Below are 15,383 nucleotides of genomic sequence, written 5' to 3'. Positions count from 1 at the left end.
CAATTAATATTATATATTTAATAAAGTTAACTTAATAATCAACATTTTTTTAAGTAGATAAGGTAAAAGAAGATGAATTTATTTTTATTTATATATTTCATTACTTATTTCAATTTAAAATATATTTAAAGACAATTTTACAATATTTTATTTTACAGCAAGAGCCCTTACTAAAGTTGGAATAATATATTTTGAGCTCACAAAGGTACTATATTAAGGATGTCAATTTTCTTCTGTTTGAATGTATAAATTCATATAGATCCGTTCGTGACAAGTAGAGGGACTAAGAGCCACACATGCATGATATTTAAGTTTCTTGGAAAATGGAAACATAAGAACGAAAAAGAAAACACCATTTACATTCGTGTGGGTCCGAATAAAAGATTAAGAAAGAAAATTCAAAACTAAATCAAGCTGAACGATAAATGCTTCTGGTGTCCCCAAGTTGTGAATAATTAGTGAACCCATTTTTAACATTTTAATTATAAAATTATCAAATATGCTTAATTTAAAAACCGATTATATTTAACAAACTAACTATACAGCTCAGATGTTGTATAGGGTAGCCCAGTAATATCGATCCCATAAATGAATACATTTTGGTTTCAACAAGGGACAAATACATCTATGAACAATTCACTTCTAGTTTAGGGGTACAAATGTACATCTTAGTATATCTGAGTTTAGGAATATAGATGTAAATTCTCGTACATACAAAATCAGACATACAAACATGTACATTTGGATTCAGACATACATACAGATGTATAAGCTAAGAGATTTATCTTTACATTTACCTTTTACTCATACTCAAACTGAAAGTATCACTGACTCGAATATCGGAATGCATGTAAATATTTACTTACTCTCCAAAAACATCGTTAAGTAATAGTTCAAAAGAGAATCATACAAAGATGAGATGAAAGAGAATCTTGCAAAGACGAGACGAAGGATTGGAAACTTTTAAACAGTTTGATTCCATACAAAAGCATGAAATTCATAAGTTGATTAATTCTAGTTACTGTGATCGTCGTTATACATTAATTAATTAATTAATTTTATATATATATATATATATATATATATATATATATATATATATATATATATATATATCGTTGGATATAAATGAATATATTTATAACTAAATTAGTATTGATGAAGATGTGAACATGTTTTATCTTTTAAAATTTCCTTCTTCGTTTTGAATAAAAAAAAGTTATAAATTGTTTTTACAATGGTCAAATACCAAACTCGTGTTCAACATTTTCGTTGCTTGAAAAAAAGAAGTCAAATAACATGTTTTTCATATTTTAAAAAATTGAAAATAAAAACTACAAAACCAACCGTCGGTTCAACTCTTCGTAAACACTAAACTCCTTAATTAACAGACAATACGATAAAACTTATAATAAAAAAATTATGATAAAGCCAGAAAAAAACTATTCGCATTTTCAAAGATAAACGATTACAAAACTAATTTGCGTACTATGTTTAGGTTTAAGTCATGCATTGAATTTTCAACCAATGGGAAATCAACAATTAAACATACAATAACAATTTAATCACTAGAATTTTAATGATTAATAAAATATATTTTTGAAATGGATAAAACAATAAAATATCACTAAGACAATAAATAATTAATAAATTACATGTCAAAGTTATAATAACAGATCGAATTGGTTGTTTCAATTAAAAAGAATAAAATAAATATTAAAATTAGATATTATTTAAACAGTTTAATCCTTCTGCTATAAATTTAATTGGTGTAATCCAACATCACTAAAAAAATTTAAACATGTACATTAAGATTACAAGGGATAGTTTCTTATGTAATATGAATAATAGTTAACTCTCCTCCTACATTCGTAGTTGTCTTGTTTAAAAGATAAAGATGGAAATATTTTTTCTCTTTTTATTTGTTTATTATTTCACTGTTAGTTAGTTTCGTACATGATAATGAAATAAATTAATTACCTTTTATTCATCTATAAGTACAATTTTCCAATTTATTAATTTAAAAAAATAATTGAATAAACTAAATCTAAAAATAAATAAAAATAGTTATTTTTAATCTCCATCATCTATTTTATTCTATATTAAAAAATTAGATTAATTAAGTCATAGTTGTGCTTATAATTAGTTTTCGTGTAGATAAAATTGCAAAATATATATATATATATATATATAGTTTTTATTACTTGAATAAAAATCATGAAGTTTTTCAATATAATTTTATTTTACAATTAGCAATCACAAACAAATGAGATAAGGAGAGGTTTTATTATCTCATCTTGTTTTGAAAGTAAAGATTTACTTTTCTATCTAATTACGTGGATGTGGAGGTTGACAATAAAGTTTGAAAATGTGAAAATAATATTCTCAAAATTCATATATTTAATTGTTATTATTAATATCGAAAATCTTCGATTAGAAAATGGACACTTTTGAAGTTGTATTTGATATATAATATATTTTAAATAAGTTTTTATAATTTTATCTCTTTCACTTATTTGGATACTCTTATATTTGATATCGTTTTTCTGGTACAAGTCCCAAATAATTAATAGGAAACCCCTTATAATTATTTGAATCTTAATAAGTGGTTTTTTCTAATTCCGATTTTTAGTATCATGTTTGAAAATATATAAAAAGTAAATTTGTCTTGTTTTAATCTTCATGGATATCTTCCCTTTTATGACTTTAAAACAAATGAATCTATTAATTTATTTTTCATCCATAAACTTATCTAAACAAATATAAGACTAAAAATAATTTATCAAAATTTAATCAAAAATTAAGAGACGTAAAGATATATGTGTGTGTGTGTGTGTGAGTGTGTGTGTGTGTGTGTGTGTGTGTGCGCGTGTGTGTGCATGTGCGTGTGTGCGTGTGTGTGTGTGCGTGCGTGCGTGCGTGCGTGTGTGCGTGTGTGTGTGTGTGTGAAAATCAAGTCATAACTAAGGATGTTAACGGGGCGGGTAAGGTATGAGTAATAGCTCCCCCATACCTATCTGTTGGATAAGTATTTGCCCCGTATCCGTATCCATATCCGTCGGGTATCCGTTATGCGGGTACCCGTCTATTTTTTTTCATATCCGCGGGTATCCATGGGTACCCACGGATATTTACAAAAATATTTTAAAAAAATAAATATTTAACCATAATTAGTGCTTAAATCAACATGTTAACTTTCTCCGATTGATTTCTGAAAAACAAACAAATAAAAGATCATTAACAATTTATATTGTAGTTTATTTTTGAATGAAATATTAAAGAAATTACTAATTTCATCAATGTCCACATCTTGCAACATTGTATAAAGTTTCATGTTGTCCAATTTTCATCTATAAGAGCCTGAAAACATAAAAAGTTCATTAAAAGTTTCTAACCATCACTTTATTAAAATATCTAAGTAAAAGTGTTAATTTCATTACCTTCCATATTGGTCCATAACCAATCTTGGAGATACACCAATGCCTCCAGAGTATCTAGAAGTGATCTGCTCTGATGTGGGATAAGAATCCAACCACCTTTATTGAATGAAGACTCATAATGTTTTTTACTAATATATATATATATATATATGTTTAGTGGGTACGAGTATCCACGAGTACGGATACTATGATACCCGTACTCGTCCCGTTAACATGCGAGTATCAAAAATACTCGTACCCACGGGTAGCGGATATCTATTTTTAATATCTGTTTCCTACCCATTGCGGGTTTTATCCGCGGATACCCGTGGGTACGAATTTTTTTGACATCCCTAGTCAGAACTAAAAATATTTATGAAAAAAAAAAACATATAGTATATAAATTTTTCTTTTGTATTCAAACAAAAATAAATATACAAACAACTTATAAGATAAAAATAAAATATTAACTATTAAACTAATATTTCATTGTTAAGAGATAAGAGAGAGTTGTCTTATTTATGTTAAAAACGGAAGAAAACAAATGAAAAAAAATAAGAGAAAAAAAATGAAATTGGATCTAATTATTATTTTTTTTGTTTAAAAAAATAAAAGAAAACATGTGAGAGTAAAAAATAATAGAATATTAAAAATTAAAAGACAATAAAAAATATCTCATAAATTTTTTTATTTTTATTATATTTTATTATTTATTAATATTAAATATTATACTTTATAAAAAATAAAAATTTATCTAATTTAATTTTCAATAATATATATTATATATAATTTTAAAACTTCTAAGATATATTCTTAAAAAAAAATATTTTGGGGGCCATGACCCACTAAACTAAGATCCGTTGTGTATAATTTATTTTGTCTTATTCTCATCCCTCCGCATAGGTGTCCATGTTTTCATTTGTTTGTTTATTATTTAATACCAATTAATTAATTTTTATAAAAATAAAATAAAAATTATAATAAAAAAATATTATAAAATATTTATTATAAAAAAATATTCTTATATAAAAAATATTCAATTTCAAATATTTAAAAATAAATTATAAAAAAAAATGAAACTATTTGTTTTTCTATTTCTAACCCTGGAACTAAATATAAAGCAGAACTATCCTTCTTCATTTAACTTTTAAACCCTCTCACCTAAAACTATAAAACAAGTCTTTAAAAATAATGTCACTAAAAGGAATGATCATCACAAACTATTTTATGATTATATTAAAATTAAATTTAAATTTACGAAATAACTAATTAAAACTAATTTAATTATTCATTATTAATCTTCATGTAAATAGAACATTAGGTAGTATTCATTTTATGGGCGAATTTTTATATAGGTCCATAAAAGGAATTTATAAAAATTATATTTAATGAATTTTTGTAAAATAAATCAAAATGAATAATTTTTTAAATAATTTTTCAATATAGGAAAATAAATGAATAATTTATTTTTTATTCAAGTAATTACAATTGAAAATGAAATTTATCTAATTTATCTATTTTGTCACCCTAATTTTGTGAATGTTGTGAGTTCTCTATGTTTTGAAGAAATGACGGTCAAGCAAGCATACCTCGTTCATGTTACCACCATTGTTGATGAGGTCCTCCTCTCTCCAATGAATTTTTGATTTGGAATGAATATTTGAGAATGAGAATGAGTTTTTACATAACAAAAAAAAAGGTGTTTTTTTGTGATAAATTAAAACATAGTGATTTATGAATAACCACGAGTAGATGATTTAGTATATAAGATGACACACAGTAATTGATATTAAATCATAGATGGGTGATAAACTACAAAAGCGTAAGTAGACAACAACTAAAGATCTTATTTAGTTCAAAAATGTGTGACTTAAGCTTTAGACAATAGTTTGACAATGAGTTTTCAATTATGGAGTATGCAATCATGAGCTTTACTTATAAGGTGTTTTCTTCCTAAGTCACATAATTAGATTTTAAAAATATTGTGTAAAAATATTACAATATTATACCATAATATTGGTGTAAATGTTTTTTATAATTAAAATTATTTTTATCAACAAAATTAGAATGAATAAATTAATTAATTAACAGTAAAATTAAAAGAATAAAAAAATCAATAGTTAATAAAAATAAAAATTTTACATTAATAAAAAATTAGAATAGATATTTTTCTATAATTAAAATTTTTTTTAGTAATAAAATTTAAATGAATAAATTAATTAAATAACACTAAAGTTAAAAGAATAATGAAATATAAATAATTAATAGTAAAAGAAGGGTTATATTATAAAAACAAAATTGGGATAAATGTTTCTCTATAGTTAAAATTATTTTTATCAATGAAGTTTAAATAAGTGAATTAGTTAAATAACATAAAAATTAAAAAAGTTAAGAGTAGAAATTAATTATGCAAATAGGATTGCAAGTCGTAACGAAATTTTAATATACTAATTGTTCTCCTTGTGACATATGCAAGTCGTAAGTACAGGACGTCTTTGGCTTGGGTCAGCAAGAAAGAAATTGGAAACTCCACCATGCAAAATATTATGCATTTAACTCCTTACAACTTCACTTCCAAAATTTATTTCTTGAACCTTGGATGAATTTCGTGAGCATTTCTTGCAACCATCTTCGATTACAATATGGTGTGGTTCTGACTGTAAGGCATCAACAAGGGCCATGTAAATACTTTTGGTAACTATGACAAAAGTGTGACTAATAGGATTTATTATGTATTTTTACAATTTGAAATAAAAATCTCCACAAAATAACTATTTTTTGTAGTGTCAATTTGTTCACCCACCCTAATCAACATCTCACATTTCAGTCTTGTATTATATACAATGATTAAATTGAACAATACAACTGAAACCGTCAATTAATTGTGACAGAGATATTAAGTTGCGAGTTAATTGATATACAAAAAGAACATTATCAAGTTACAAACCACCATCTAAAATCAAGTTGTCCTTCTTTATAGTGGTATCATATTTCTCATTTGACAATCACACTTGTATGTTTATAATTTTTTTTACATTTATGAGAAATTTTTCTTTTTTGTCATATGATGTGAGACTCTAGTAGCACTAATACAAAGAATATAATTCTTACCATGAAAGTGAGCTATGATTTTGGAAATATTAAAAATATTAAGAAAATGTTATTGTTATACTATATAGTGATGTTAAATATTCATGTTGACCCACCTCTCTTTGATAAAACATGAGACAAACTACTATTGTTCTTTACCATAATCTCTTATGATTGTGAAAGAGTTCTCTAGAATTTTCTAAACTTTTGCTACCATGATAATTTTCTAGCAAGAAAGTTCATTCTTTTCCATTCATCAAGTTATCAATATAAATATGTATCACAAAACTCTCTTACACATTATGACAAAATTACACTCATTAAAAATAATCATCAAATAATATACCTAATAAGACTATAATTGTGCTCATAAATAGATTAAATAAAATAATATTCATCATGATAATATAATGTTTATATATATATATATATATATATATATATATATATATATATATATATATATATATATTTAAACACATGTTAAAAATAAAAGTCTAAAAAATATATATAGTTTTATGTTTACACTGTAGTTAAAACTATAAAAGTTTTGAAATGTTACCCTAAAATTCTAGTAATAGTTTACTTTATGCTTAATTTATATTTTGGATTATGCATAATTCTTAATAAACTCAGCAACAAACGAATTACCTTTGAGTTTTAAAAGAACACGTAATTATGGAAAAAGACATGTCAATAAAATAAATTTCTATTTTTCTTCTAATACTATTTGCGTCATTAATTATGTTCTCAAATATTATTTTTAACTATAAATCAGAGATCCTAGACAAATCACGTCGTTTTTTTTCTGATAAAGATGTCTGTTTTTTACAACCTTTATTTTATTATTATTTTAATCTCATTTGTTCACACCTGATTCAAACATAAGAAAAAAAAAGGTTGAAATATTATCCAACAAAATGGACGTGGTTCAGTTTAGATCACCGGCCGCTATAATTGATTTTTTAAATATTGTGCAATAATTGCGATGCTAATCTCGCGTTATGTGTTTATATCTTATTATATTATCCTCTCTTATAATTATAATTATATTATTTGTATTTTTAGGTAATTTTTTTATATAAAAATAAAATAGATTAAATATGTTGCATTAAAGTTGTGTTATAATAAAAAATTATATCGATAGCACTACAATTTCTCATAAACAATCTATTTTAATAATAAAAATTGTTAGTTTCCAAATAATATAGATTCGAATTTATAAAGTAAAATGTTATTGGTTACTAAAATATTACGAATAAAGAATTATAAGTAATCGTTAAATTTGTTATTAATTAATTAGAAAATAATTTATAAATCAGTTTTTTTGTAAAAAAAAAATCTTGTTAATTTTTTTTGGTAGATAAAATTTTGTTAGATAAATTTTAGAAATCAATTTAGAGATCAATTACAATTTTTTATTCATAATAATGATTATTTTAGTAACTAATAATATAGTAACTATTAACTTTTGATCACGTGACTTATTTATTTTGTTTAATTACTATAAGAAAATCATTAAATAAAATTTAGACATTAAATTAATTAATTATTATATTGACTAAATTAGACACTATTTTATAAATAAAGTTATTAATTATTAATAATTATTTTAGATATATTTTTTTTTAATTTATGAAACTATTATATGAAAGAGCTATCTCCACTAATACCTTTTTCAGCATTTTTTTCATATTGTAATGCAAAAATATTATTAGCATAGAATACACAAACAAATTCATATACACAAAAAAAAAAGAAAAAATTCTTGTATATAAAATAAAATAAAGCTAATAACAGAGAAAATAAAAAAAAAGAAAATAATGCAAGAGTGAGAAGAAATAAGAGAGAAGGAGCAACTTTTATATGTGTAATAAACTTGTCCCCGTAGATATTACTCGAATCCGTCCCCGTTTTGATGGGGAATTTCCGCATTGACTGGGTATAGGTATGGGTATGGGTCCCCGACTTTTTCAATTGGATATGGGGATGGGTATGGGGATGTACATATCCCCGCCATATTACCCGTCCCCATTTAAATTATTAAAATATTCCTAATTAATTGAATAACCACACATATATATATATATATATTATTTTTTATTTATTCTAATTATTTGATTTGTCATTAATTTCAATTATATTTTTCATCTTATCATAACTTTTGTGTAATTATGTTAAAAATATGTATGTCAATTAAAATTTTTTATGTCTCACATTTGAATATTTCTATTATTTTTTAATATTTTTATTTAATGTATATTTTTCTTTCACATAAAAATATTTAATACTCACAAACATTTCGTTTACTAGGTAATATAAAAAAATCATTTACTTATTATTCTTATTATTAATTTTTGTTTCATTTGAATAAATTTTTTATTTCACTAAAACAATTTTTGTTATTTCTCAAAAGTATATATGTTTTGATATTTGAAAAGTTCTCTTAAATCTCTAAGATATTTTTCAACTTATCATACCCTTAATTATACATTTGTTTTTCTTTGTGCGATTTCTTTCAATAGTCTCTCAAATTGTTTGTGAACATTTATTAATTTTTTAATATTTTTATTTTTTGTTTATTTTCATTATGTAGAATACTATTTTGATATATTTATCTAATTATTTTTTATTTTTTAACTCATTATTAATCATACTGTAATTTTTTCACTATAATTGTATAAATAACTTTTATTTACTACAATATAAAAATTTAATGTAATTGTCATTAATATTTTTTTATCACCATCCAACATAATTGAAGTTCAAAAGATACAAGATCTATGTTAAAATTTTATTATTATGATTATTATTTGTTCTTTGTATCATTGTGATTAAGTAATGTATTATAACTTTTATTAATGTATAAAATAGAGATTCATTAGAATTTAAAAGATTGAAGTAAACAAACATTTAAAATATATTTTAATTTGAATATTTGTTTCCCTTTTATATTTTTTTAAAAATATTTTTAAATTTTATCTACCAGGTTTCATTAATGTTTGCAAATTTAATAAATGTGTTGGTTCTCATTAAATTTTATGTGGTATCATAGTCTAAGAAGTAAAAAATTATAATTTATTTTAAACTTTTATTATGATTATTATTTGTTCTTTATATCATTTTGATCAAATGATGTATTATAACTTTTATTAGTGTATAAAAAAGAGATTCATTAGAATTTAAAAGATTGAAGTAAACAAACATTTAAAATATATTTTAATTTGAAAATTTGTTTTTCGTTTATATTTTTAAAAAAATATTTTTAAATATTATCAACTATGTTTCATTAATGTTTATAAATTTAATAAATGTGTTGGTTCTCATGAAATTTTATTTGGTATTATAATCTAAAATGTAAACAATTATAATTTATTTTAAACTTTTATTATGATTATTATTTGTTCTTTGTATCATTTTGATCAAATGATGTATTATAACTTTTATTAGTGTATAAAAAAGAGATTTATTAGAATTAAAAAGATTGAAGTAAACAAACATTTAAAATATATTTTAATTTGAATATTTGTTTTTATTTTATATTTTTTTAAAAATATTTTTAAATTTTATCAATTATATTTCATTAATATTTGTAAATTTAATAATTGTTTTGGTTCTCATGAAATTTTATTTGGTATTATAATATAAAATATAAACAATTATAATTTATTTTAAAGTATTTGATATCGAAGAAACAACCATCATTCTAATATTGAATATTTGATAATATTATGTTTCCTTTATCATAATTTTTTTATTATTTTATAAAAAATAATTAAAATTAATATTGAAGTAGTAAGAAAATGGGTATGGGTATGAGTACGAGATTATACCCGTTACCCGGTGGGGATGGGGATAGGTCAAAAGTTTAATACCCGTTGGGTTTGGGTATGGACATGGAGATGAATTTTTTTTTACGGAGATGGGTATGTGATAGCGAAATCCGTGCCCTCCCCACTCCGTTGCCATCCCTTGTCTTCCTACTGATAGGAAGAATTTTATTTATACATTTTATATCCAAAATATAATACATAAAAGATACAAATCAATTAATTGATACAAATATTTAAACCTCATAAAAACTGAATTGCAGCAAATCAATAAATTATATCAATCATAGAAGTAGATTTATCAAATCAATAGAAGTGAATATCAGTGGCGGAAGAACGTTGTGACATAGGGAAGCCACGACTCCCTCAACCATTTTTTTTAATTTATTTAAAAAATAATATTTATATATCATTATTTTATTTATATTAATTGATTTTTATTTTATTTTATTTTCTATATATTTAAAAAATTATATTTATATATTATTACTTTATTTATATATTATTGTTTTATTTATATATTATTATCTTATTTATATTAATTTAGTTTGGAATATTTTTTTAAATTTAAAAATTATGTTTTTTTCTATTATAATTTCTTATACTTCTTTATTTAGTTTTTCTCTTGTGTGCCTCCATCTTTTTCTCTCGTTTTATTTTCATCTCAATTTTTACCGTCAATTCCTTATTGTTTTCAAAATCAAATTGCACTACGACAAAATTGAAGAGTTAATGAACATTTTGGACCGAACAATTTCTTCTTTTGAGTAAGTTCATTTCCCCCCCTTTTTTTTGAAGCAATTTGTTTCCCTCTTGTATGTGGCTTTTCTACGCTCTAGGCATATCTCTATCTGTTAGAGATCATAAAATCATGCTTTAATTGTTGATCAAACTCTTCTTTGTGTAGATAGAGTTATTTTAGGCTTTGAAGTTGTGTAAGAAAACAACAAGATTAGGAATTTACTCTAAGGTAAGGGAAGCTAATCATTTAGAAGTTATTAGTTTTCTTAAAATATTGAATATTGCTTTTAAGATTTAATTTGAGGTATTCATAATTTTATTTTTTTGTAAATAGGTGAGAGGTGACAAATTTATATTAGAAAAATTATGATAAAGAGTAAAATAATTGATTCTTTTTTCAAGAGGAAGGCTTGTGATGAAGATGAAAAAAATGCATCTACGTCATCTAAAATTGAGAAACTTCATGAGAATCCAAATATTGAAGAAAACGAAAAACAACTCTCTAAGATTTCTAAAATTACATATAATGAATTTGAAAATACTTTAGAACATGATCCGTGAAAGCGTCTTCAAATTTGGCAATACCCATCAAATCAAATTGATGAGGTACGAAGGGCTTATCTAAAATGGGGTCCATATCAAACGCATCTAGAAAATTATCCATTGTCTAGTAAAGATGATCATCCAAGAAGATTTCAGTACACATGGTTTAACTTATTTTCTTCATGGTTAGAGTATTCGCCATTAAAAGATGTTGCATATTGCTTACCGTGCTATCTTTTTAGTAAAAAATCAAGCGGACGACCTAGTTCATATGTTTTCATTATTACAGGTAATTGAGTTTATTTTCATTGAATTCTAATTAGAAATTTGAATAAAAAAATGATGTAAAGAAATTAATTTATTTTAATTAAAAATAATAATTTATATATAACAAATATAATTTGGCCTCCTAAGATTTTTGGTCAAGTTCCGCCACTGTCAGTGTAGATTATAAAATTTGTTTTTCTTCTTCTTCTTTTAGTGATTTTTAGTTTTTTTTTTTTTCAAATTTGGTTTCAGATATAAAAATATTCACAATTTAAATTAATTTGGTTCAAAAACATGGTACACACAAGAGCCTAAAGTCCAACGTCAATAATTACGCGATAATCGTAACATACTATTAAGAAATAATTTAATTAATTAAAATTAGAGTTTTTTAAAAATTTAGAAACTAGAAAAAAAGTACATGTGTGAAAGTTAATAAGCGAGGAAATCGTAAATGTGGAGGGCAATGAAGCATTGAGTTGGAGACCTGATTTTGTTCCGATCGATCGAAGTGACATGTATGCACAGTAGAGTCTTCTCCTTCATCATAATGAAGTTTGGAAGTCCAAATACAGCTAACGATGGTGAAATGTGAGCATCGACCATGTTGAGCTAGCCTGGTCCACCATATCCTAAAATGGAGAAGAGATTCATGTTTTCACGTCTTTCCCTCTTTGCATCGCTCTTTAGTTTCGATGGGGTGTTCGTGTGAAAATGAATGTACAAAGAAGAAAGCAAAAGAAGTTATTATAAGGTTGTTTGAAATATGAAAAATGAGTGAGTAGAAAGTTTTCTTTTTATTCTTTCTCCATGTTTAAAATTTTTATGACTATTTTGATATCTCCATGTTTAAAATTTTGATGACTATTTTGAGAGATGAATTTAACATAGAGATCTAGTGAGATATAGTTTCAACCTATTTTATAAATCTACATCATCTCTTCATTAGTTATTGCTTTTGTTAAATAAATGTCAAGTCGGTTTTTTAATTTTTTTAATTTTGTTCGTCTCAGTTTGATTCTAACTTTTTTTTTAATATGATTCAATTCGATTCTAATTATGTTAGAAGTTATTCAATTTGATCATTATTATTAGTTTTTCATAACTAGAGTTGAAGCAAGTGTTACATGTCATTTTGTGCTTTTCTTTTTAATTATTTAAAAAAATTACTTTTTTTACACATGTCATTTTATAATTGTGCGACATGACTCAATGTGACGTGGTAGTAGTAGTGTGATGTGACAGTACCATGTGGACAAAATTTTAATTTGGTTCCTACATTTATTTTTTATATTCAATTTATATTCAATTTTTTAAAAAATAGAACAATATGATCCTTGTTTAAATTGACACAAAATTTATTTTTGTATAAATCTTATTTAAAATTTTTACTGAAACTGAAATTTTTATTAAATATTTTTAAATTAAATTTAAAATCTATACAAAATATTTAGGACAAATCATATAGATAAATTGATATAGAATTAATACTTGAATCTTAAAAGATAATATTATTCAACTTATTAATTTTAATTTGTTCCCCTAATTTTTGGTTGCATCATTTGTGTTATGTTTCACATTGGATTTGATAATCACATTCAAACTCTGACTAAGACAACCGCTGAGATGGGAACCCCTTAGCAACCTTAGGTTACGGCTTAGCATAAGGTTTCTTCCTCTCCTCTATTCTAGGTGTGGACCCAGATGATCCATCGACCTTTTGCTGATGCTGACTCTGCTGAGCCTCCACCTCGACCTTTATCCTCTCCATAACTCGAGCTCTCTCCACCAAAGTTGCAAAGTCCTTGATGGAAAATGGTGCCACCATCAACCTAATATCTCCATGGAGACCATTCTCAAACTTCCTACACCGCCACTCCTCATCTAATGGCATGGTGTAGAAGCACCCCAGATGCTTGAACCTCTCTGCATACTCAACCACAGATTTGTTGCCCTGGGTCAACTGGAGGAACTCCACCTCCTTAGCGTATCTTACGCCATCTGGGAAGTACTCGGAGAGGAACTTCTTCTTGAAGGCTTCCCAGGTGATTTGTTCTCTTTTCTCTTCCATGACCAACTTCATGTTGGCCCACCAATGCTCAGCCTCCCCAGCCAACATGTACATTGAGTAAGCCAGCCTGCTCTCATCAGGACACCTATTGGCGTTGAAGATCCGTTCCATGTCCTTCATCCACTGGTCTGCTAGGTAAGGACTAGTCTTGCCATCAAACTTGCCAGGTTGATGCTTCAGGAAATTCTCTTAGCTCCATTCAAATCAGTTTGACCTTTGATTTATGTCGATTTGACTCAACCTTCAGTTTATGTCAAATTGACACTAACCAACATGACTCAACCTTAAGCTCAGGTGACTCAAGTCGACTTTTAGTTTTGACCAAAGACCGAGTCAAGTTAGTATGAGCTCATAATCGAGTCGAGTCAGTATGAGCTCATAATGAGTCGAGTCGGCTTGAGCTAGATGGTGAGATGATTCAGCCTAAGTTGAAGGTCGATATAAGTCGACTTTTTAAACTTGCGGACTTTCTTCATCTTGACAAACGAAGAACTCCACAACTTGTGAAATTTCAATTTCCTTTTTCTTTTAATGAATTTCAAATTCTATTATTTTAATTATTTGAAATACCTTTTTAAAATTTATCAATTTCATTTCATTTTAATTTTCTCATCGAAACAAGTCATTTTACTTAAAAATAAATAAATTTTCTAAATAAATAAATAAATTACTGTTGGTAGGGGGAACTACTTCACCTATGAATGAAGAATGATTTTGATGATGTCTACTGGTTTAGAATAAAACATAGCTTGGTCTAGTTAGGATATGCATTAGCTTCTCTTTATCAAATGTATTTCAGGCCTGCTGTGAAATTCTGCATATGATTAGTTTTTTAACTAATGGATTAGCTGTGAGTATGGTACAAAGTAAGTGAAAATATACTCACGATAATCGATTAGGTAAATTGCTAATCGAATTAGTGACAGCAAAAACCTTTGTATAAAAGCTGTTTTGGAATCTGTTTTGGGGCTGGAAAAAATCAGAAAGATCATGCAGTTTTCATCTGAGATGGAGCCATCTGAGAGACACAAAGTTTCAGAAGATTCTGCAAGATAACTCAAGTACAGATCCAAGAAGAATTGATGGTTGATTCTACCATGATGGATCTTGTTTGATTCAAGGAGCATCAAGTCAAATATGCACAACTTAGGTGTTTTCGTTTCTTGTTTTGTTTTCTGTATTTTTGATTACAGTAGCTTTAGTGTTTGAAGTGTGGACCTAGGTGCAATTGTGTGGATGCATTGCTCCTAGGGGGAGTTCTTGATTGTTGAATCAAGTTCTTGGGTTTTGGGGGTTAGAATTACATAGGTGTGCTTGTAATTCTTGGAACCTTTCTGTTTATTGGAATCCTCCTAAGTGTGTTACTTAGGAGAAGACTGGATGTAAATTCTTTTTGAATCGAACCAGTATAAATTGTGTGTC

The 15,383-nt window shown here is 25.5% G+C and overlaps 1 protein-coding gene across 1 annotated transcript; it reads right to left on the bottom strand.

Annotated features, from left to right (window-relative positions):
• Positions 1-13,541: 13,541 nt before the first annotated feature.
• LOC114184725 (uncharacterized) lies at positions 13,542-14,072 on the bottom strand. Its single transcript, XM_028072035.1, has one exon. The coding sequence runs from the start codon at positions 14,070-14,072 to the stop codon at positions 13,542-13,544; it is 531 nt and encodes a 176-aa protein (XP_027927836.1).
• Between the last annotated feature and the right edge of the window lie 1,311 nt (positions 14,073-15,383).

Source organism: Vigna unguiculata, chromosome 5 (genome assembly GCF_037176805.1).
Source record: "Vigna unguiculata cultivar grain cowpea cultivar isolate G323 ecotype 2 chromosome 5, ASM3717680v1, whole genome shotgun sequence".
In the NCBI taxonomy this organism is placed as follows: Eukaryota; Viridiplantae; Streptophyta; class Magnoliopsida; order Fabales; family Fabaceae; genus Vigna; species Vigna unguiculata.
The sequence above is the reverse complement of the archived record's forward strand: the minus strand, read 5'-3'. Positions and strand labels throughout refer to the sequence as shown.

Coding starts and splice junctions, on each gene's coding strand:
- LOC114184725 (XM_028072035.1), bottom strand. CDS start 14,072: ATGGAACGGATCTTCAACGCCAATAGGTGTCCTGATGAGAGCAGGCTG.